We start from the raw sequence: 25,201 nt of genomic DNA on the forward strand, positions 1-25,201 counted from the left end.
GTCAATGTTATCCTAAGGCAGGAAAGTGAGTCATCAGTTTTCAGGTGATTACTCGACTGGTGAAGTTAAGGTTCTGGGCATAGACTCAGGGGTCCCCCAGGGTCAGTAGGTACAGTTGGTACACCCATAGTGGCACAGGGGCGGCCGGGTGCAGAGGTAGTTAGGCCCAATGTTATCCGTTGGTGGCTGCTGGATAGTAGTCCACGAGGCGGTGGAAGCTGGGTCCTGGTTACATGCTCAGGGCAAATGGGGAAGTAGGAGAGGGTACAGGTTGCACTGCCAGGGGCACGCGGGCGGCTGGGAGCCGTCGGGGGCTCAATGTTATTCAATGACTATCTTGAAAAGGGAACAAAGGCTGCAGGCTCGGGCACGGAGGACCTTCTGGAGCAACCAACGCTTCGCGGGATAAGTTGGGATCTTGGAGGATAGGTAGGCACCCAGGAGTTGGGCACAGTGGGCCGTGCAGTGCCGGGTGTAGGGGTGTCTTTTGAGGTCGGGAGGCTGGTTACGGTCGGAGGGGTCCTTTGTCCTGATGCTGCAGGCTTCGTCGGGGTAGTCGAGGAGGTTCCTTGGACACTGGATTCAAAGTCAGAATCGCCGGGGGGACGTCCTCAGGGTCTTGATTCACTCCAGCACAGCACAGGCCAGGCTTGGCGGGTGCAGAGTGTGCAGGGTTCGCGGTTCCAGGCTGATGCCATGCCTTGTTACTTGCTTTAAGCAGTACCACTGCTCGTGGGACACCCAGGTAGTCAAAGTCACAAGGCAGTCAGGTCCTCCAGGGTTTTTGAGGTTTCTGAACACTGGAGATGACAGGGTTTAGCAGGAGCAGGTTCGAGGGGCGACCGGCATGTAGGGCTGGGGCCAAATCAGTTGGTGTCTTCCTCTTTTTTAGCAGCTGCACGGCAGGTCTTCTTGTTTCTTGTTCTTCTTTCTTGTTTCGGAATCTGGATCTGTGGAAAAGGTTCAGGGTGCCCCATAAAACTAAATTTAGGGGCGTTACAGGTAGGGCAAGGGCAGGGACCAATGGGTCCCTGTCCTGGGGTGGGTACACCCCCTTACCTGCTCCTCTCCTGTGGGAGGTGGCAGAAGCCTAGCTGTGATTGGGCAGGGCTCCCCCTCTTAAAGATGGCCAGAGCCCGGGGTCGTGCATCACCTCGCCTCTCCCACCTGAGGGGTGGAATTGGCAGAGGCTGACACACTCTGACGAAGGGTTTCCCGCCAGTCTTCCCGCCAGAGTGGGGGTTGGAACTGGTGGGGGCCAGTTGCTGAGTACAGCAAGTGGTCCGGAGAAGCTCACAAAGGTGGAATACCTTTGAATCTTCCCCTGCCCAACCTGGGGGAGGAGGCTTGGCACCTCGTCCCAGGATGTGCATTCTTGCAGGCCCAGGAGAGCGGGAGCTCTCCACCCAGGGGTCCAGCAACATGTCTGCTCTTTGGCAGCCTAGACAGCCTCTCAGACAAGACGTGGATTGTAGGTTAGGTTTCAGTGGGCATCTCTAAGATGCCCTCTGCGGTGCATTTTACATCAAATCCCACACTGGCATCAGTGTGGGTTGAATGTGCTGAGAAGTTTGATATCAAACTTGTCAGCCTTCAGTGTAGCCATTATGGTGCTGTGGAGTTCGTAATGACAACCTCCCAGCACCATATACTCTTAATGGCATCACTGCACTTAGTGCCCAGGAATGGCCCTGGGTACTGTAGGGGCACAGGGCTCATGCACTTGTGCCCACACCACTGGCATAGTGCACCCAGCTAGAGGGGTGGCTGATGTATGCCAGGGCAGTGGGTTTGTGGGCATGGCACAGATGTGTGCCATGTCGACTCTTTGTTTAGTTGTGCACCATGACACTCAGCCTGCAAAGGCAGTGTGTGTGTGTCAGGGTACAGGGTCCCTAAGGGTGGCACAATAAGTGTGACAGCCCCTAGGGGTCTTCTCTGGTCACAATGCCCTGGATACCTGTGGTACCATTTACTAGGGGCTGACATGTGGCCAGAGATGCCAATTGGGTTTAGGCTTCAGTACAGTTTTTAAGGAAGGAACACAGGCCCTGGGTACCTGATTGGCAGGGGCCCAGGGCACACCAAGGAAAAGTGCATCCGGTATTAGGCAAAAAGTGGGGGGGGTACTGCAACAGAAACTCACTTTCTCACAACTTTGGACTTGGGAGTAGTATAATTTACTATTCCAACTCCAGTCTACCTGTACGAAATGGCCGTGGTATCTAAAATAGTTGCCGCTTACACGCTCACAGAGGCTTACGTTAAACAAGATGGTGCCGGCAATGTTAATTTTAGCCTTTATATTTCAACACATTTAGTACTTATAACTACCTGGGGAAGATCGTATGGCTTGAGTAATGGTCAGTCTCTGTAACAGAGTCTTAGTGATATCTGCACCGGAGCTTAGGAGTTAAATGAACATACAGACTGATTTGCCTCTTGTGTCCTATGTAAGAATGGTCCTCTCGATATTGTGGACCTCCCTTGGCTTGTTTGAGTCTGTGCACCCGCTTAAGTGATATTAATACTCAATAACTGGCTTTTTCGGGTTAACAGTACAATCACCGTGTTCTCTGCAAAAAACAGTATAGGTATTTGTTACTTGCAGACTCTGAGAGTATAAGCACCTGTCGACCTAAGTTTATCATCAACTACATTAATATATAGGGAGAAGAGGAAGGGTGCCAGACCACTCCCTAGCCAAACTTTTCACAGTATATTAAAGGATGGTGTGAGTTCTCCGTTGAACTAAAACCCAACTTTGGCACTTAGATATTTTAGACAGGTGAGCTAGCAGCGTAATTATCGCTTTGCGGGCCCCTAATAGGCCAATACATTACCATAGTTTTTGGTGGTTGACAAAATCAGATGCGCAACTTAGATCTATTGGCCACATGTGCAGCTAGCCTTCTTTCGCCTAGGTGTATTTCCTGATCAAAAGGTTTAGATTAAGTGATTGCTCAACCATCCTCAGGCCTTTCCTAAATCCATATTGGGCACTTGTTATAATCCCATTTTCCATAGCCTTATTTTACAATCACTCTAACAGGACCCCTCCCCTCCACCCAATAACTTGGCTGAGGTGTCAAGCAATGAAATTGGACGATAAAATGTTGGGTCTTTCCTTGATCCCTTCTTAAATATGGGGATTATTAGTGAATTGGCCATAGATGGGGGTATGTTGCCTGCCCCTGCCACGTTTAGTACCTTGGTCATCAGGGTGGCCCAAAGATTTACTTCAGACTTATAAGAATCCATTGGTAACCTGTCTGAACCCGGGAGCTTCCACTTTGGGCTTTTATTATTGCCCTTACCACCTCGTCGACAGTAAAAACCACGGGGTTGAGATTATAGACCCAGCATTTCCAATTCCTTCTATTGCCTCTTTTGTGTGAGAAAACTGTTCCTAAACTATCCACCCCTTGTGCAGGGGTATTAGAGGAGTACAGGTCGGGTCGTGCCCCTTACAGAAAAAACTCGAGTCCCAAATAATATGCTTTCTTTAGTGCTTGCAGCTTGAATTAAATTCCTATTGCAACTCTTTTTTTCTGGTATTTATTGCCTTGTTGTACCGAGTCTTAGGGTCCCTAGGCCTCAAATCTAATAGATTTAGGAGTTCCTTTCACGCCTGTGATGTTAAACCAGCTTTTGCTTTCCATCCTTTTGCCCATAGACCTTATGCTCAGTATTTGACTTCTCAAATTTGATATGATATATGGGCCTCCATTGTCTCCTCAGAATTTAATTCTAAGGCCAGCCCTGGCTTAAGAGTCCATGTTCCTGGCCACCAGATCCATTTTTCTTTACACAGAGAGATTGATACCAGCTCATTTCATTGTCATGCCATCTATACCAGCACGGGTTATAGTGTCAATTTTGCCTGAATCTGGGACTAGAAGTAAACTAATCCTTAATTGGAGTAATTCTGTCACCATCTGTAGTGAGAAGGTGGTCTGTTACTATTGCAACCTCTCCCTATAAAGGTTGGGGGCTGTAGGTGGTAATTTGGGATGCAGGGGTCTACTATTTTTAGATTATATTTTACTAAGAGGACATTCAATGCTGAACCATATGCACAGTGTTTGAAGTGACCCTTGTCATTTGCCCTGTTGTCCAAAAGGCCTCACACCCGTTTTGATGAAATAGGGCAGACAGTATAGTTAAACTCCCTGGCCCCATGCTATAAAGTAATCCTTGCTAGACTATTCAGTGAAGTGGTCCAGATCTATTTCAAGGGCTTTTACCACATCAACTCTTGCGGAGTCAAATAGATTGTTATAATAATATGTTAGTAAAATATCCGGATTGCCATCTGAATACGAACTGCATAAATTGATAGCAGGAAGACAATAAAAAGTGTATTTTAACTTTAAGTGCAAGACTAGTAGATCTTAAAACAATAATGTCCCCCTTGGCCTCACTTATAGCTGTAGTATAATAGGAGGAGACGGCATAAAAAACAATTGAATGGGCCAGCCAGGTCTCTTAAATGCAAATGAACCGGGCTTTTTTAACATAGGTTTCCCAGTCCTCTAGATCCGTTTAGTTAGCCAAGTCAGACATGTTTCAAGAAATGCTTGTGATTTCAGATGGTTTAGTTTGTTAGTGTTGGGAATCACAACCCTTTGTATTATATGGCCTTTGATTGTAGTTCGTGGACCAAATACTGGTTGTGGAGCAATGATTACCTCATTGTTGGGTACACAATTAAGGATTTTGTTATCAATTAATTTAATTAACTGCTTTTATGGAAGCGAAAGACCTGAAAATTAAGTTACAAAAACGTTTACTGAGTTGTGGTCAAACAAGGGGAAGAACCAATAACTTTTAGTACAAATTATAGCAAACTCTGTTTGTGTTGCAGTAGTCCCCCCACTTTTTTCCTGGTATTTGATGCAACTTTGACTGAAGTGCACTAGGATCCTGCCAACCAGGTACCCAGTGCCAGTGTTCCTTCTCCAAAACAAGTGAACTGGTCAATTGATCTTCACTTAGCCAGGCCTTTAGCACCTCTGTAAGTCTCTAGTAAGTGGTGCCCTGGTATCTAGGACATAGGTACTAAAGAGGGTCCCTATGAACTGCAGCATATCTTGGGTACCTAAGAACTGCAGCATATCTTGTACCACTCTAAGGGACCCAGCATCAAACTCATACAGACTGCCAATGCAGGCTACATGACAAGGTGCTCTAAAAAGTCGAAACACGACATGGCGCACACCTGTGTGCCATGTCTCTTAACACTGCATGTAATATTTTTAAGTCACCCCTACAGCAGGCCTTGCACCCTTTCCTAAAGCAGTGTGCATTATATTACATGTAAGGCCATATCTGCATGATCTAGATATTACAAGTGAACAGGGAAGCCATCCACAGCTGCATACTTAATCCTGGTCAGAACTAGTTTCCCAGCTACATAATTGCTTAATGGGTACCTATGTGTTTTAAACACCTCATATTCATAAACCCTCACTGAGTCCTGGGATGAATTAATACATGCACCCAGGGGGTACCTCCAAGGTATCCCATAAACCCTACTAGCCCTCTAAAATGCTGGCTGACTTGTCCAGCCTGCCACCATAGACTAGTTTCTGACCCCTTAGGAGGGGTGAGCAATGCTCTTACAGGCCAGAAACAATGCCTGCTCTGGCAAGAAGCTAGAACTGAGGACCAGCTGTGGAAATGTTTGCACCAAACCTGCCTTCTTGCACCTGTCCAAACCATTGTGACAAACTGCTGTGTCCTGCTGCTATGCATCTGCCAAGAGCCCCAATGAGCTGCCAGCACTTGGCAAATTGCCAGCAATCTTTCTGGGAGTATAGCTACTCCCCTGCAGCTTGCAGGCACCAACTGAAAAGTCTGGTCCACCGTTCTGCCACCCTCAGGTTATACTGATGCAGCAGCCCCCCCAGACCAAGTTCCCGAAAACAGACTGTGCCTCCTTGCTCCCAGGATGCTCACGAACTGAGCTCCCAGACTTGTCCCCAAGTCCCCCACTGCAGCCTGTTTCTAGGTGCCCCCCCCCCCTTCCTTCAGTGTAGCGCAAATCTACCAACCCGACCAGCACCGCTGTACCTGGACACTCTAGGACAGGTAATGACGAATGGCTGGTGGTTCTTTGGACCCCTGCCCGCCTAGCATCTTAAGTCCTGAACGGAAACTGCGCAAACCTATTGCAAGTAACTGTATGAAGTATATGCCTCCCCCCTCCCCTTAGAAAGGATTACTGCATAAAGACTCACTTAAGTGTACATTTTGCTTACTTGAAAAAATCATTAACTCGAAAAATACTTACTAGATCACAATGGGCCCGATTCACAGAATGAACTTAAGACTCAATCCTAAACTTACTACTATTTTGGTATTCACAGAATGCACTTACTACTTTTGGCATTCATAGAATGAACCTACGGTACTACTTTTGGTATTTACAGAAGTTAGGATTTTCTCTTAAGTTTGTTTTAAGACGGACTTAAGACCACGGACTTAAGACCACGGACTTAAGACCACCACAGACTTAAGACCACCACAGACTTAAGACCACCACAGACTTAAGACCACCACGGACTTAAGACCACCACGGACTTAAGACCACCACGGACTTAAGACCACCACGGACTTAAGACCACCACGGACTTAAGACCACCACAGACTTAAGACCACCACGGACTTAAGACCACGGACTTAAGACCGACTTAAGACAAAATCCTAACTTAAGTCTGTCTTAAGTCTGTCTTAAGTCTGTCTTAAGTCTGTCTTAAGTCTGTCTTAAGTCTGTCTTAAGGCAAAATCCGAACTTCTGTGAATACCAAAAGTAGTAAATGCATTCTGTGAATGCCAAAAGTAGTAAGTGCATTCTGTGAATGCCAAAAGTAGTAAGTGCATTCTGTGAATGCCAAAAGTAGTAAGTGCATTCTGTGAATGCCAAAAGTAGTAAGTGCATTCTGTGAATATTAAAATAGTTGTAAGTTTAGGATTGAGTCTTAAGTTCATTCTGTGAATAGGGCCCAATGTTCTTGGTGTTGACATTTATATAAAAATACGTGTTATTTTTCAAAATGAGTCTTGGATTAATTTTGTGTCTGTCTCCTTATTGCCTCTGTGAGTACAACAAATACTTAGCACTACCTGCTGATAAGCCTATAAGGCGGGCCCACACTACCACAAAAGAGAGCATTTGGGATTATTATTTGTGCCTCTGTAAACCAATATGGGTCACCTGGACCGTCTGCACAGTGTACCTCTTTTTGGTGTACTATTCTTCCATCTACACAGATACACCTCAGCCATCCAGATCACCTAGAATTTGGTCTAGCCAAATAAACGATAGCTACAAGCACAGCATTCATCACCATGTGCTATGGACTCCAGTCCACTGAACGGAATGCCATATATCACAACATCTGTCTGGAAATCAACAAACGCTACTTAGCAGCTGTATAATGTCTCAAAGGTTCCATTGACCAGCTCAGGGTAGCTCTGTTAAGGTCCGCAATGCCCACCTACGAGTCGTTTCAAAGGACAACTAGCAAAATGTTGAAACTAATCTTATCCATAGAGGACTTGGCTTCTCCTGAGAACCACACCCACACATGATGGTACTAAACAGCTACATACTGCGAAAACCACAACCATATTTGGGTGAAGCCTTCAGCAGCAAGATCAAGGGAATCTTTTTAAAATACCTCCTTGGTGTCCTCCCAATCAATGCATGCCCTGGCTAAGGGCAGCGTTAGAAGCTCCCTACAGGTATGCAGCCGTTCAAAAGAAGATGCGGTTCACTCTTTTTGCTTCTGTAGGTCTACTTTTAATCTGCACCGCCGCTGGCTCAGGGCCTTCTGGAGACCGGCTGAGGTGCACTCCTGCTGACAAGCCATAACCGCAGTCTTAAACGTTTTTTTTCTCGTTTTTTGCTTGTAACAGCATTCTTAAACTCTGGGGACCCTCAAGCAATCTTCCGAACAGTAAAATATCTACAAAGAGATGAATAGGACTTAAACAAAGGAACCTACCAGCCTGCACAGCTGACTCAGCAGTGACCTGTAGTATCTACCACCTCATTAATTGCAGCACTGGACCTGAATTCCAGGCTTGCTCACTGTACTTCAGTCATCATTTACACATGTTTCCTCCTTGCACAAAGCACTTTGAGTACCCGGATAACTTCAGGATATTCAGGTAGAGCTAGTTGCCAGACTTCTTATGCAATGTTGAGCCATCTCTTGCTTATTTGCACAAAAATGGACTTAGTTTTTTAGACGGGATACTGATGTATATACATTGAGACCCTTCCCCCACCACATGCGAAGAAGTCTTTTTAACTGTTTGAATGAATTTTATTTGTCACTATATTTTATATTGAAATGAGTTTAATTAATTTAACATTAAGGTTTACTTACTGGTGCACTATATAGAGAGCCAGCTTCCTATAGCATCTCTGCAAAACCAGTGCTGATGTTCCTACGTGAAGGAGAACTACAACAGCAGTATAGACAGGCACCACACAGCACAAGCCAAATTGGGTGCATTGCATGTGCTAGTAGCAAGTGTGTGAATGCATCTGACCCTACTGCTTTCTCAAAAGGAAGGACCCACGCCCATCTTCTGCAGTAAGCCTGGAGTGGTCAACTTCACTACTTCTGGAGTGGCTGGTACCTAAAGGGAATAGCGTTATCATTATCGTATTGGTTTGCAGTAGTATTGCTAGTTCTGGGACGCCACAGATAAACAAGTATGCCCAGTTAGGATGCTGCCCAGAACTGACTGAAACTGTATCCTTTGTTTCTGTTTCTCTCTCCTTCTCCCTGTTCTCTTGCACCTGTCAAGTTTATAATGTACTTTTGCGTATTGGCTGAAAGATTTTTCCCATTAGCACTGTTCCAACGGTCTTCACGGTTTAGAACGCAAATCATAATTGTCTGTTTTATTGAAAAATTATACTACATCCAACCAAGATAAAAATGTTAATTTAAAAAAAAACTGTGCAATGTTTTTGTTTCTGAATGAAATCATTTTCTGTGTTTAGTTACATTTTCTGGAATACATATAAAAATGTTACTTACTTTTTAAAAATGTCTAATCATTGGACTCCCAAATTTAATATTTCTTTAATTTACTATTGAGCGTATAGAGTTGTCTCTTCATTAGGCTTGAAAGGAACAGTCTCTGTAGGGCCTTGAGTCAGAATTTGTGCATTTTTCGTGTTCCATTGGTTTCAGTCATTCATACAGGTTGATTTTGGATCGCAGTTGCTTGCTTATGTATCCTCTTTATCTATCTCCATTCCATTTTCTTTCAGTCCCTTCCCGAGACTGCAGGCATTAAGTTCCCAGACTTCAAATCTGCTGGTGTCACACTTCGCAGTCAGAGGGTAAGACCCTTTTTTAAAACATTTTTATTGGCATTTAAAATGGTTACATACCCTCTGCAATGATTGATGTGATGTAAGTCCCTTTATCAGGAGTAATGCTTATTGTATTTAGTTTTCTGTAGTTGTTTTGGGAAACAAAAGCGAGACAGTGTGTGATTTTTGTGTTCATGTTTGCGTTTATAATGGCAGGTTGTGATGAGCCGTGAAGAGGCCTGCAAAGAGATACAAGTTACTAATGTTTTCTAAGAAATTACCTAGTCCACTGCAGTTGTGCTACTGTCACTATCTGATACTCATTGACTGTCATCTACAGTTTAAAACAAATATTAGTTTCCATCTTAAGTGAATAGTCGGTTACTCAAAGGTTTTGCTTTCAGCTAATTTATCACATTTCCCCTCACTATAGGTGTATTTAGGCATCAAAGTGATGATATTTTTGCTCTGTTGCTGGTAGTAGCCCCAGTTGATTGAGGGCAAGGGCTTCGATCTTCTTAGACGGCATACAAGTGATAGAAAGAACTACAATTAATCATAACTCGTCATTATACTGCACACAATATTGCATTTCCTTTAGATGATCTGTATAGATGATCTGTACCATTATACAAATCGACTATCTAAATGTGAATTGGCCTTATACCCACAAATGTAGGCCAGTTTTGTAAATACCAAGCACCCCCACTCTCATGATAAAGTTATGTAACTCCAGCTCAGTTTTGGCCTTGTTGAGCCTCCGCAGTGAAATATAGCATCAGTCGTATGGCACAGCGACTTCATAACTCACATTTTGGCATTAATCTGCAGCTGATGATAAGAAGTGCTACATATTTAAGTGTAATTGAAGTAGATTGGAGGTAATTATTTTCTATGTTATACAAATGTTTAGTTTATTTTTTTATGTAAAATAATGAGTGCTCTAAAAGCACCAGTTTGTTTCAAGAGAGAACTTGTACTTTAGAGGATGCCTACCCTGTCATCTTGTCTTAACGCTTGCTGTCTTGAGTTTTGGAGGGCCTCCCATCGAGACAGCACTTGGATAGGTAACGTTCTAATTTTTCTGTTGGGAAAGGATGCTTCAGAAGAGACAAACACCTGCTCCTTCCACCTTCAATTGTTCGTATTTTGCCCAACATCATCTCCGACTTAACCTCGACTATTGCCATCTATCAGTCTTGAAGATGAATTGACACTGTGAGCTACATTTTGAGGATAATATTGTGACCGCTGTCAAATTTAAGAATTATGGCAAAATTAACTGTAACTGCTGCCTTTTGAGCCTATTAATTTGATTTTGGTGATCAACTCATGTGAGGTGTGGTTTTGGGCTTGGCATACAACTGTAAATTGTGCAAACAAAGTACCCTCATCTACCTGAAGGCGCTCCGGGATTGTGACGCAAAGTTGTACATCCCGAACATTGACAGGAGTCACAGACCTTGCTTAAGTCCTTTTACAAGTCAAGTGTGCAGATTGTTCCTGAGACATGTCTTCTTTGCGGTCGAGGTAATCCGGTAAGCGGAACTCAAGTTTAAGAAGAAGCATAGCAACTTGAAGCGGGACTCTACCTCATCCTGCTTGTCTCTGTCTAAAGCGAAGTCAAGAGTGCCAGGGCCCGCTTTGCAGGATCCGGATGATGAATATATGGGTCCACCTCCAGACGTTCCGAGCACACTGATTGTAATAACACAGGGTGCTCGAACCATCAGGCGAGGGAAAATAAAGAAAAGGACCGGGAAAGGGGAAGGGTCAGCAGGGACAATGGACCTGAAATGACTGAACAAAGAATATGCATCAACAAATGAAAACTTGAATTCCTACTCTCATGAATTCTCACTAAACCTCAAATAACTTAGAAAGGCTGTAATAATTCTTCCAGCGTTCCCCTAGGCATGTCTCTGTCATACTCTCCTGTAACCAAACACAATTACTAAAACTCTGAATAATGCACCTTGTAAATGCCTAAACTCTGAGAGGTATAACACACACCCACACACCATTCATTGTTGGAGATGACACAGTAATCCCTTCTGTTTGTGCTCTAGCACGATCCCATCCCCGGAAAGAAAAGTCAATGGCAAAGTTAATAGAACAAGTCAAAGTCACTCTGCCGCGAATGATAAAGAAAGCACACCATCCAAAGGAAGTGTTATAAAAAGGGAAAACAAACGACCCTAAAATAAACTGTAGTAAACGGTAGTCGGTAGTTGCGACCACCAGTTGACTCCGTAAAAGATATTGTCTTTAACCAATTCAAAACCGTAGTATGTAGCTGCAACCACCACCATGCTCCGCTTCCCCAGCAGAATATACAGATAGAAAATACCGGAAGCGGGTAGTTTCGACCACCACTGCCGCTCCGGTAAACAAGTAGTCTTTGCTGCACACGGAAGCGTGTAGAATACCCCCCACTACGCTCCGCTGCCTGAAACACTCCTCCGGGACAATAAACAATCAGAAATAGCACCCGGCAATGTGTAGCAGAGTATTACTATGCTCCGTTGCTAAGACACAGGACCTTCTAGCGCGAGAAGGCAAAACCAACACACAAGAGTATTTGCGCTGCCCAGGATCACAAGCTGTAATCCTAGAACGAAGAGAGGCGCGAGAGAAGCTCCCAGCTCCTCGAGAACAAAAGTACCTGAATCCAGAGGCAACCAGCTCAGGACTCGGCAGCACAGCAGAGAGACCGCAAGCTCCCCGCGAAGCAATCCCAACGAAGAGCGCCTTCCACTCAAAGAACAGGAAACAGAATTACGCGCACCTTCCCACCGGCCCGCATTATACTTCCTGCTGCAAAGGGTCATGGGATTTGTAGTCTCACATTCAGGCAGGCGCAGGCAATGTGAAACCTGACAAAGAGTGCCAGCAGATATTGCCCCCAGTCGTAGAGACTATTCTGCCACTGGTCCCAATATTCCCTGAATTTCCTGAATCGTTGGTGGTGATGCAGCAAGTCGAGGATGTTAAAGAGGCCATGGTGCATATTTTTATAATTCTTCTAGCTTAGTTGCGCCTTTGAGCTCCAATGATCAGCACGTGTCTCCATTCGGGTTACTGCTGGCGGATACGCCCTCTGTGCCACTCTGTGTTAATCTGCATCTTGATCAGACTGAGTCTACTGACTCTTTCGCCTTTCTTGACTCTTTACACCTGGCCAATCTTTCCCCATGGGTCAAGTATCCTACCCACCAAGGAGGTCACACCTTGGATTCTATTTGCTCTAAATTCCCCCTAATGGTGGAGAGGCCGAGACCGGTCACCTGGTCAGATCATTTTCCATTATTTTTTCATGGGATATTAAACACTGTTCACGGCCAGTTAATTGCTATCATCACCCGTCTTCGAGGAAACTGGACCCTGTGCAGCTTAGTAGTTCTTTGTTCGGCCTCACGGCCCTCCTTTTTGGGAGATCTGAAGGATAATTTTACTCAGTTCGCTGCCTGTATCTCTAGCTCGGTCCCCACTATTTCGGCTCTTTGTAAGCCCAGGTTAAGGAGAGATTCCCCTTCAAGACCTGGTTCACGCCTGAGCTTAAGTCCCTGAAACATGCATGTAAAGTGTTGGAGAGAGCATGGCGTTCTGGGGGCTATGGTCCCTTGGATAAAGATGCTTTACAAGCCAAACAAAAATGTTATTACCCAGAGATTGGATTGGCCAAAGGCCAGTACTACTCGGCTCGCATCGATCGGGCTAATACCAATGCAAAAGAAATCTTGCTATTGTACAGAATTTCCTGGCACCTAGCGCCCAGGTGATCGGGGCTCCAGCGTCGGAGACCTGGTGCAATACTTTAGCTAAATTCTTTAAGGATAAAATCATTCGTATCCAAGAAACTTTTTCTACTCTGTCTAGGAAGCCTTTTGGTGGGCTGCGGGTCGGGCCGAAGGCTGGCTCCGCCCCCACGTTTCTCTCGTTCAATGAGGTGGACATGTCCAGCTCCCTCAGGATCTTGATGGCACTTAAGTCAGGTTCACCTAATGACCCATGTGCTGCTAGGCTTCCGTTGGATGTGGCTGACACCATCAATGTTGAAGTGAATTTAATGGTTAACCAGTCGCTCCGAGAGACGCATGTTCCAAAGTTATGGAAGCAGGCGCTTATTCTGCCTCTCCTTAAAAAGCAGTCTCTCGATCCTTTGCTCCCTGAGAACTACCGCCCTATTTCGCTCTTACCCTAGTTTGGCTAAGGTTTGCGATAAAGTCGTTACCGCCCAACTTACTAACTATGTTGAGACATCTGGCTTGCTCCACCTGGCACAGTCTGTTTTCCGTGCTTCTTATAGCACAGAGTCTGCTCTTCTCGAGGTGTCGGAGGCTATCCGGGAGTGTTTGGATGCCGACGGGAGAGCCGCATTGGTTATGCTGGATCTCTCTGCGGCATTCGATACTGTGCCCCACTCTTTGCTCCTCGCTCGCCTGTCAGAGATGTGCATCTCCGGCTCAGCCCAGCGGTGGACCAGGTCCTTCTTGGAAGACCAGACACAGCAGGTCTGGCTCCCTCCCTGTTCCTCTGAGCCGATGCAGGTAACCACCGGGGGCCGCAGGGGTCAACACTCATCCCCCTAATTTTTAACATCTATCTGACTCCGCTGGTCTCTCTTGCGGAGTCATTAGGGGCTAAAGTGATGGCCTACGCTGACGACACCCAGCTTCTGTTTTCATGGAGCAGGGAGGATGACTCGGTTGTGGCGACCCAACATTGTTTATTCTATTCTATTCTATTCTATGGTTTGGTAAAGCACAAACAGCTGCCCCAGCGAAGAGGCGTCCCGGCGCTAAGGAGAATCACAGAGTCCCATCTGAGCTAGGAGAGGAGGAAGAGAGGACCTAAACAGAGGGGAACAGGAGGATCTTAATAGCTTTTCGGAAAGTGGGGAGGCTTTCTAGGGAGCGGATATTGAGAGGCAGAGCATTCCAAAGCTTGGCTCCCAAGACCCTAAAGGAGCATCCTCCAATACGGCAAAGCTTTGTGCGGGGAACGATCAGTAAGTTTTGGTTAGAGGAACGCAGATCACGTCATGGAACGTAAGGAGTGAGGAGAGTTTGTAGGAGAGTAGGACTTCCCAGTTTAAACATTTTGAAGGTCATGATAAGGGCTTTGAAGTGAATTCTGGAGTCAACAAGTAGCCAATGCAAGTTGCGGATAGTAGCTCTAACCGAGCATCTGCGGTGAAGGCCAACTAAAGCTCTTGCCGCCGCATTTTGCACGCGTTGCAGTCGTGCTATTTCTCCTTTGTTGGCGCCTAAGAGGAGGACATTGGCGTAGTCCAAGCGAGAGAGGATTGTCGCTTGGATGATAAGTTGGCGGACCTTAGCGTCGAAAAAGCCAAGTATAGGGCTGAGACTCCTCAACAGACCAACACAGGTGGCAGCCACTTTCTTGGTGTGAGTCTGATAGCTAAGTGATGCGTCCATCCAGACTCCTAGATTTTTTACTAGAGACTTGGGAGGAGGAATGGGGCCTAGGGATGACAGCCACCAGTGCTCATTCCAGTGGCTGGTGTTTTTGCCAAGGAGCAGCACTTCCGTCTTTCCCGCGTTGAGCTGTAAATAGTTATCCGTCATCCATTGGGCCACTGCCGCAAGGCCATCCCTGAATCAAGAGGCCGCGATGGAGGGGCCTTCCGTGAGGGTGATGGCCAGCTGGGTGTCGTCGGCATAAGACACCAGCGTCAGCCCCCACTCTTTGGCCACTGCTGCAAGTGGCTGCACGTAAAGGTTAAAGAGGGAGGGGCTCAACGCAGAGCCCTGAGGAACTCCCTGTGCAATGGGGTGGGTTTTGGATAAGAATGGAGGGGCTGACACCCGGAAGGATCTGTCCTTTAGGAACGAGCGGAACCATGTCAGGGCAAGGCCAAAAACTCCAGACGTTTAAGAAGGATGTCATGGGATACCGTGTCAAAGGCTGCGCTGAGGTCGAGAAGAATCAGCGCAGCACTTTGACCGGAATCTAAGATCGTCCGGAGGTATTCGGAAGTAGCCAGGAGGGCGGACTCCGTACTGTGGCCCGGTCTGAACCCATTTTGGGATGTGTCCAGGATGTTATTCTGGTCCATATGTTGGGACAGGACGCTATTTACATGGGCCTCTGCAAGTTTGGACAGCCATGGGAGCAGAGATATGGGTCGGAAATTTTCCGGCTTAGATGTATCTAGACCGGGTTTTTTGATAATGGGTGAAACCCACGCTTGTTTCGGAACACTAGCTGAGGAGAAGGAAAGATTGAGTATGGCAGCTATGGAAGGCAAGAAGAAGTCGCGCGAGTCCATGAAATGAGTAGGGCTCATAGGATCCGCAGGGGAGCCTGATTTCACCTTTCTGCACAGTTTAGTAAGGTCGTCAAGAGAAATATCAGGGATTTGAGTTAGAAGGGTACAGTTAGAGGTGAAATTAGTGGGGTTGATAGGATTGAGGGAGTGCTGAGAGAATGTTTTGTAAATATTTTGAACTTTCTCTATAAAGTACGTGGCGAGATCCTCGCATTGTTGCACAGACGAAAAACTGGGGGGGGGGGGTTGTGACCTGGTGCTCTGTAGTTCTTGAACTTGTTTGAAAACTATTTTAGCAGGGTTAGGACTTGAATTGATTTTGTCTGCGTAGAAAGCTGCGAGTGCCGTGCGAATAGCTTTATGATACACTTTTTGTTTAGATATATAGTTGATCTTATCTCCACTGTTGAATTCTCTTCTCCAGAGACGCTCGGCTTTTTTACAGTCCTTGCGCATGGATTTAAGGGTGTCATTGTACCAAGGGTTGGAAGGTGAGGTACGCCCTTTATTCTATTTAGCTGGGATGAGAGCGTCTAGTCCACCCGTAATCCAGTCATTAAAAGCGCTATAGGTCTTGTTAATGTCCTGGTTGGCCCCCCGATGAAATTCACCAAGGGTGGCGTGAAAGTCACTGGTGGATAGTTTGTGCCATGGTCTTTTGAGGCGGCGGGTTGGTTCAATTTTATGCGCTCGCCCATTGACTAATACAGTCAGTTTAATGAGGTAGTGGTCCGTCCATCCCATTGGTATAGGTATCTCTGTTATGACCGCCTGGATGTTGGTAAAAACCGGATCTAAAGTATGTCCGGCTAGATGAGTTGGGGCCTGAATTAAAGAATTAAGTTCTAGGGCAGACAGATCTGCAAGGAGATTTTTAATAGTGGAGTCGCTAGACAGATCAAAATGAAGGTTGAGGTCACCTAGTATGGTGAAATTAGCAGATTTGGTCACTAGTGCGTTTGCTACCTCAAGAAGAGCTTCGATAAATCTGGTAGCAGATCCAGGTGGGCGGTAGATGTAAAGGCCAGACAGGGTAAAGTGTGGACTAGTTGTAATTTTAAAGCGGGCACATTCACATCCAGGGAGATCCTCTTTTGTGAATGAGCAAGAGAATTGCTTTTTGTAAATTACCGTGATGCCACCACCTCTCGCATCACGATTTAATGTTGACATGTGGTAGTCGTCTGGGAGCGTGAGGTTGGGTATGGCAGACATGCCGTCCCGTAGCCAAGTTTCACAGAGGAAAAGAATTTCTGGGTTTTCATCAAGTATGAGGGAGTTAACCTCAAGATGATGTTTGGTGAGAGAGCTGACATTGAGTTGAAAAATCGTGAGGGGGTAATTATAGGTGAGTCTCGATTTTCTAGAGTGCGACGAGGGTTAGTAGCAGTAAAGGGGCAAGAATTACATTGGAGGCGCGTGTAGCCAAGAGTACCTGTAGTGTCAACACATCTCTGCCCAGGGTTCAAGGCAAGGAGGTGTTCTCTATCGTAATGAAGGGGTACCTGAGGCATAGTTCGACCAGGGGGACTGGCGAAAGGCGATGTCGTGGCGATGACGGGCGTAGACGGGCTTGCCTTAGGCGCGCCCGTCCGCTGCGCGTCCGGTGGAAACGCATGTTTATCAGGGAGTGAAAGTGGGCGGGGCGTGGCCTAGGAGTGGGCGTGTCCTCGCCGCATGCCGTCAATGGCGGCAGGATTGTTTTCAGATCGGTTTTCTAGTGTGGTGCTCCGTTGTCATGGACAAATTCGATTTGCAGACTTTTCTGGGGCCATGTTGCCATCCCTCATGGATATGCCTTTTGATGGGTTTCATCTATTTGGTAAAAAGGCTGACTCTGCCCATGAACGATTTAAGGAAAGTAGGGCCACCGCGCATTCCTTGGGCCTTTACACCTCTGCCAGACAGATCCCTCTTCAGTTTCGACCGTTCTGGTGGCATAAGCGGGCTGTGCAGTGCGATCTGATGTCTCAGTGGGCCCAACAGCAGGGAACGTTTTGGATGTCTTTCAGGTTTTGAAGGACGGCAATGGATCTGCAGTGGAGACTGCGGGACTGCAGCCTAACCAACCGCAGACCCCTCCCCTTCCCCCTTTCCCACCCAGAGCCAATGATGGCTACCGATGTGTCACTGCTACGGTGAGTCGGGGGTGGGGGTCCTTTGCAGAGATGGCAATTGGAGGATTCTGTCTCTGGTGGAAACCCTGCTCCATTTTAATCTGTTGGAGTTGGGGGTAATTTCGCCGGGCATTGAAGGCCTTACTGCCATCCATACAGGGAAACCTAGTGCACGTTCATATACAACACCAGTGGCATTTGGTACTGTAAGAAGCAAGCAGAGTGGGGTCCTGTAACTAGAGGCACTGCACCTCTGGAGTTGGCTTGAGTGTCAAGGCATCTCCCTAATTGTGAACCCCCTGATGGGATCTTTAAATGCCAGGGTTGACAAGCTCAGTTGGTGATTCCTGGCAGATCACTAATGGCAGTTGCACAGGTGGAGCAGGGCATCTTCCAGCAGTGGGGAGCCCTGGCTGGATCTTTTTCCCAATGTCAAGAATGCCAGTAGCAAAACGTCTGCATGTTGCATTTCTCAAGAACGCTATCACTAGGAGATGCATCAGGCTAGAGGGGAGCATGGAACTGCTGCACACCTTTCCGACCCTGACTGTCCTGCCCCAAATTCTGAAGGTCAGGAAAGACCGGCCCAAATTCATCATAGTAACTCTGGGGCCATGAGAGTGTGGTACCGGGAACTTCTTGGAATGAGCATCTGTCCTTCGATCAGGGAACTGCTGTTGGTGAATAGCCTGTTGCAACAGCAGGCCAGGATTCTGCACCCAAATCCTCCCAATCTGTACCTCTATATATGGAGATTGAGAGGAGGCAGTTGACTGCGTTTGATCTACCACCTGAGGTTGTGGATGTCATCTGTCCTTGTTTAAATCACCTGTTGTGATGCGGTTTATTAGTGGTTTGATATGCATGTTCCAGTCCAAACTGTTTTGTAATGCCACTGTGGGATTTTAAGCTGCTCCTCCCGTTACTCATGCTCTGTGGAGTGTTCTGAGACTCATGACTGTCCTCTTCACTTTAGCTTTTTTTTGTGAGTGAACTTCAGCCTCTCAGTGCATCATCCACTCTACACCACCTTTTTTCCAGACCACCAGTGGTTAATGACCATGGTAGCATTTTTGACTAAATTTATGACTCCTGATCATGTTGGACAATCCATCACCCTTATGTGTTCTTTGTTCCGCCTCACCTCTCGGAGGAGATAGTCTATTATTTGAACTCCAAAAAGAACCTTTAGCTTTTAGTGGAGAAGTGTGGCTCAATGGTTAGAGCGGCAGACCCTGATGCAGAGGTCTGGCTCGGGACCAGGGTTCAATTCCCGCCTCAGCGGGTCTTGGGCTCAATTTCCTCAGACCTGATAATTCTCGCCTCAGTGCCTATTCTTATCATGGCCCCCACTCTGCAACTCTGGGTTATAGCTTGCTTAATCTCCACTACAGCCCCAACAGCGCTAGGGTGCCTGGCTGCACCTGAGGGGTGCCCAGGAGTGGACGCATCACAGGGAAAAAGCGAGGAAGGGTTCCACAGCGGTATTTGTACAAGCGCCGGAGAGACCCCATGTAGAGTGATTCGGGCGCTATACAAGTAATACAACATTTACATTTACAATTACATCAATCGCACCAAAGACTTATCAGGTGTATGATCAGCTTTCTGTAGCTTCACCAGGGCAAAGGATGCTACTAGTGTATTGGTATTCAGATGTTCTTGACATCTGTCTAACTACCTATAACCACAAGAGTAGAGCGGGGGAGATAAACTAGAGCTCTAAAGAAAAACACATAAAGATTGGTCTCTAATTAGGAAGAGTTAATAACCAACAATACCTAGGAATAATATCCTTTAGGAGCCACAGCATCTTTTTCATCATTTGTCTAACTGAGACATGGGCATCAATGCCCACCTTAATGAAGCCCTACTGTCTTGACAGCCGCTTCTGAAGGGAAGGACATTTTGTCCATTCAGTCCTGCAGGCCATTTTATTCTGACTCCACTCCACAAATTTATATTATTGAAGTTCTTGTATCATAATTTCAGTATGTAGAAAGAAATAACATACATTGACAACCAAAAAGTACAAAATCATAGTTTACAGAATACAAAAGTCCAATATTACTCAAAATACAATTTCCAAATTTTGTCAAATTTCCTTGTCCCACCAATTCGCTGTGCATAACGAAATTCGCTTGTTCTAACATTTCTCATTTTCTGAAGCCAGGTATTAAACGAAGGAGCTTGTATTAATTTCCAATTCTGAAGCACCAGGGACCTTGCTACTGCCATTACAATAAATATTAATTTAACCATCTGTTCTAACAATCCAAGATCAGAATCATATCCATACAGTATTAATTTAACGTTGTAAACAATCTGGATCTCATAATACTTTTGTAAATATTCGAAAATCTCGTTCCAAAAAGGCACAATTTTAACACAGTGAGCTATAGTGTGAGACCAATTAGCAGGAGTATATTGCTGACATCTGAAACAGATAGCACTAGTATTAACATACATTTTAGAGATGGCGGCAGGAGTACGATATAGGAGCCATTTACTGAAAAAAAACCTTCTCCTCCAATTAGATCCTCGAGGGAACACTAAAATTCAACTTATTTATACTTTTCCAGGTATTCATAGTAAGAACATGATTCTCCTGTTCTTGCCATTTTTTGATGGCTTTCGTACTAAGATCTTACTCAATATGTTGAGCTAGACAACGTTTCCATACCTCTGGCTTCCTCATCTGGGGGATCAAAAACAAATCATCCCACAACTGGCAAGGAGAACCAATAATTCTTGGCTCAACTTGTTCCAGTGTTTTGAAAATCGAGACATAGGAACTTAATAACATAAAATTCCCTGAAATTAATTGCTGCATCTCTCCTGGTAACAACCAAACCCCTTCTCTTAAAAAATCTGATAGGGTACAAAACCCAGCCCGTTCCCATTGAAAAGCAGTATCCGCTACAATTTTCAATCCCATGAAAATGAGAGCATTCCTTAGGTGAGTTCTAGAATTAAACTGCCGGAGAGAATACCTTTTAAGAAAAACGTCACGAGTTTTAAAAAACCAATACATCATCTTATACCGGCTGAGTTTTGGTAATTTAGGGATGTGCAAAGGAACTGGGGTTTGAGCCTCTTGGCAAATTTGATCAAAAAATAAATTAATAAATACTTTTGGACTCTGCATTCCGTATAGACATCTTTATAAGTGCCACCCGTCCCATAATAGTAAATGGCAATGAATCCCATCTAGTGAACAAAGATTGTACTTCCGTAAAAGTGGATCAAAATTCAACATAACTAAATCGGAAATCAAAGTGGAAAACATAACCTTTAAATACCGTTTCGGTGTTGAATTAATGCAGCCAACCAAATCATCATGTAAATCCACCCCCCAACCGCCTTCCCCCCACCGCAAACTAGTATTTCCGTCTTTTTTTTATTAATTCGGTAACCTCCCAAGGCCTCGAATTCTTCAAAAAGCTGTAAAGCAGCAGTCTGGGATTGGATATCCGTCTTAATTATCAGCATAATATCATCGGCATAAAGTACATTTTTTGCCATAGAAACAATCGGTGGAGGGATATTTACAAATTCACGAATTGCTGTGGCTAACGGTTCAATAAAAAAAGCAAAAATAATAGGGGATAAGGGGCAACCCTGCCTGGTGCCCAGTTGGACCGACACTGCGCCCACCATAACAGAATTAATAATTATGTTGGCTCTGGCACCCGTGTATAAATTTTGAATTGAACTAATAATTTGTGAAGGGATTCCGAAATGTTTTAAAATAACAAATTTAGTTGCCCATACCACTAAATCAAAAGCTTTCTCTAAGTCTAATAATAAAATTAAAGCCGGGATTTTTTTTATCTGACAATAATCTAAAGCCTCCGTGAGAAAATGAGTATTGGTAACTAACTGCCGGCCTGCCACAAAACCGTTCTGATCTAAATGAATAAGATCCGTTGCAATGGAATTAAAACGTATTGATAGTAATTTAGTAAGGATCTTATAATCAGTATTAAGTAATGTAATAGGCCTGTATGAGTTAGGGTCTTTTGAATCTTTACCTTTCTTCGGAAAACTAACAACTGTCTCCTCCCCAAAAGAATCTGAAACTTGGCCACCCATTAACATATAATTAAATAATTGTAGTAATAAATCAGAAAAAGCACTAAAGAAATCTTAAAAAAATCAGCTGGAAGGCCATCCTGACCACAAGCTTTACCAATTGGTAAATTCTTAACCACTAATTCTAATTCTGATTTAGAAAATAAGCGCATCATTGAATCACTATCTACCTGAGCTAAAGAGGGCATATTATATCTGGATAAAAAATTTGAGAGCCTAGAATGATCTATTTTTTGCTATTGGCTACAAATCTGTTTATAATGGGACAACATAATAGTGCCAATAGCATCCGCCTGTGATACTTCTACTTGAGTGACAGGGCACTTTAAAGAGTGGATCAAATTTGCGGCAACTTGCTCTTTTGCCTGCCATGCAAGGAGTTTACCAGAGAAATTGCTCTCCTCGTAAATCCTCCGAGATTTTATCAAAAATTGCTGTTCACTCTGTGTAAAAAAAAAACTTATTAAGTTCACGTTTGGCCTCATTTAATTTTTTTGTACATCACTAGAAGGATTAGATTGTCGCAGCAGAGTAAGTGAATGGATTTTTTGATAAAGTAAAGTCTTAGTTTGTTTAATAGTACGCCATTCTTCTGCGTCTTTACTAATTACAATACCACGAATAAAGGCTTTTAATGAGTCCCAAACAATGTGCAGTGGGGCCATATCTAAATTGCAAGCAATGAACTCAGCAATTTCGATTTTTAAAAAAGAAATCCAATTACTATCCTGCAGATTCATTTTATTAAATATCCATCTTTTCGAAGACTTACTTTCTTCCCCTACTTCAAATTCAATTAGCAACATTGCGTGGTCTGAGAAACCATTGTGAAAAAATTTTGATAAGAAAATTTTAATAACCTAGATGCCAGAAAAAAATCTAAACGAGACGAGGATCTATGTCTCCCTGACCAACAAGTAAATTCTTTTTTCTGTGGAAATTTAGATCGCCATGGGTCACAGAGATCTAATAAAGATATATTCTGCATAATGGACCTTCTTGATTTTGGTTTAGATTGTTTCCTCGAGGCACCAGTGGATTCTAATTTTATATCCATAAGGATATTAAAATCACCATCTATCACTATGTCCCCTCTAACTAACAGCAAAGATTGAAATAACTCGTCATAGATTGGGGCACGGTCTTCCACTTGGGCATAAAAGCTGACAAAAGTGATTGGTCTCTTCCTATCTTTTATTAAACACGTGGCCCAACACCACCGCCCTGCCCCTCCGTCTTCAAACTGGATAATTTCTGCATCTAAATTCTGGTTTAAAAAAATAGCGACCCCACTTTTAGATTCTTGAGCGCATGAAAACCCTCGATATAACGACCAGGTTTTAAACATGGAAAAGGAATTAATTTTAGCAGCAGAAATATGGGTTTCTTGCAACATTACAACAGCTGGTCGCTCTGACTTAATCCATAGCTCAATAGCTCGCATTTTTTTCCAATTATTCAGCCCATTAACGTTGAAGGAAATCACTCTAAGCCCCCCAATAGACATTTATATAAATCTTTGATAAATCATTGAAACAAACTTCTTGCCAACTTATTTTTCCATCGAAATCCAACAAGAACTTCAGTTTTTTCATGTTTTCCCCTCCCCCCATCCAACACCCCACCTCAGGTGCTCCCCTCCAGCACCTAGCCCTGTGGCCCTGTACTACACCTTCACCTCCTCCCCACGCTGGCCACCTGACACTAACCCCTCTCATGGAGGCGCCTTGTTGCGCCCCTGGCCCCATGACCCCCCTGTTCCTCACCTACCCCCGCCCCCCCCCCCCCCCCCCCCCCCACAATCATATCTAGTTACATCTAATGTCTAATTTTGGGCCTAACTCTGCGCCACCTGGTTAATCATCTCGCGTGCCTCATCAACATCAGTAAACAAGTAGAATTTGCCTTTGATCAATACTTTTAACTTTGCCTGCTGTGCCATCGAGGCTTGCACACCCTTGTCCTTAAATAATTGCAAAATCTTTACAAAGTCTTTTCTCCGTCTGGCAGCAGCAGCCGACATATCGGAGAAAATCCGACATTTAGTAGTTGGATTGGCATGAAATTGTCTTTGCTTAAAGGCCTGTGATAGGATTGTTTCTTTGACACGGACATCAGCGAAGTTAACAATAATTGTCCGAGGAAACTGAGAATTAGGAAATGGACGAGCTGGAACTCGATGCGCACGTGTGATTGTTAAGTCTCCCTTGAACTCAGGGATTACCTCTCGAGAAAAGAAAGAAGTAATCCATTGCATCATATCCGAGCCTTCAATATTCTCTGGTACGCCCACAACTCGAAGGTTTGACCTTCTATTATAATTTTCTAACTCATCCAATTTAATTTCAAAGACTTTCGAAGATTTGGATACAGTAGACACCTCTTTCTGTACAATAGTCATATTGTCCTCCAACCCTGAAATTCTAGTCTCAGATTCTTGAAATCGAATTGAAAAAGAAGCCATTGAATCTTCAATTTTATCCAGACGCTTACCAATTACTGCAAATTCCGCCTTTTGAAATTGCTTCATCTCTCTTATTTCCCCCAAAATCAGATTTAGCATATCTTTCACTGAGATTTGAAAGTCCCCAGTAGTCTTAGTGTCCTTCTCCAAAATCGGACTCTGTGCCATAGCATCACCATTAGAATCTAATTTAGATTGTGGCAGGGTAATAGATACGGCTGAGGGAACAACCGTAGAAGTACTAGTAGAAAAAGTAGGGACTTCATTATCACTCAAAAAAGCAGTTTCTATGTCTAAAGACGGAGGGTCTATTAAGTTAACTAAGTCGCTAGTTGACGTCGTTAAGTCTGGACTTCCAAGATCTTTCAAGGGAGGGGTAACTGTTGGAGAAATTAAAGAGGTTGAGGCCCCTGGTAAGATTGCCCGAGTCCCTGCTGTATTAGCAGTAATATGCACTGCGCCCTTTCGCTCAAATAGCGGAAATTGTTTAGAGACCTTAGGAGTGCAAACTGTAAGGACGTCTTTAGATACCTGTGGATCATGAAGGCTGCTGGATTCTCACCTTGAACCAATTCCGATGATTTTACTACTGAGCCCGACAAAGCCATGTCCATTCCACCCACGGGCAACTCTAATACCTCCTTCCCCTCGCTAGTAATAGAGTTACCAGGGCCCTGTTGGTGAACCTGTATCGCGATGTCGCTCGGGAGGTTGTCTTCACCCTCTCCAGAACTCTCCGAATTTTCGACAGAAGAGTTTTCTTTCTCCGTAGCAGATCCTGCCCGTTTAGCTTTCTCTGTTTTCTTTCTCTGTTTTATCTTTCCGTTGTTGACGTCGTATTATCGCCCTTGCCCTAGCCGTCATTTGCTTGCCCATAATCAGAGCCA

At 44.8% G+C, this 25,201-nt stretch overlaps 1 protein-coding gene across 6 annotated transcripts in view; it reads left to right on the top strand.

Annotated features, from left to right (window-relative positions):
* DMAP1 (DNA methyltransferase 1 associated protein 1) overlaps positions 1 to 25,201 on the top strand; it is a 406,667-nt gene that overhangs the window by 160,851 nt on the left and 220,615 nt on the right. For all 6 annotated transcript variants that reach the window (XM_086953166.1, XM_086953164.1, XM_086953169.1 and 3 more), the window contains one exon: positions 9,299 to 9,370. In XM_086953166.1, the coding sequence (XP_086809292.1) occupies positions 9,299 to 9,370 (72 nt within the window). The remainder of the gene's footprint in view (positions 1 to 9,298; positions 9,371 to 25,201) is intronic.

The sequence above is a fragment of the Lissotriton vulgaris genome, chromosome 1_2 (genome assembly GCF_964263255.1).
Source record: "Lissotriton vulgaris chromosome 1_2, aLisVul1.2, whole genome shotgun sequence".
Taxonomy (NCBI): Eukaryota; Metazoa; Chordata; class Amphibia; order Caudata; family Salamandridae; genus Lissotriton; species Lissotriton vulgaris.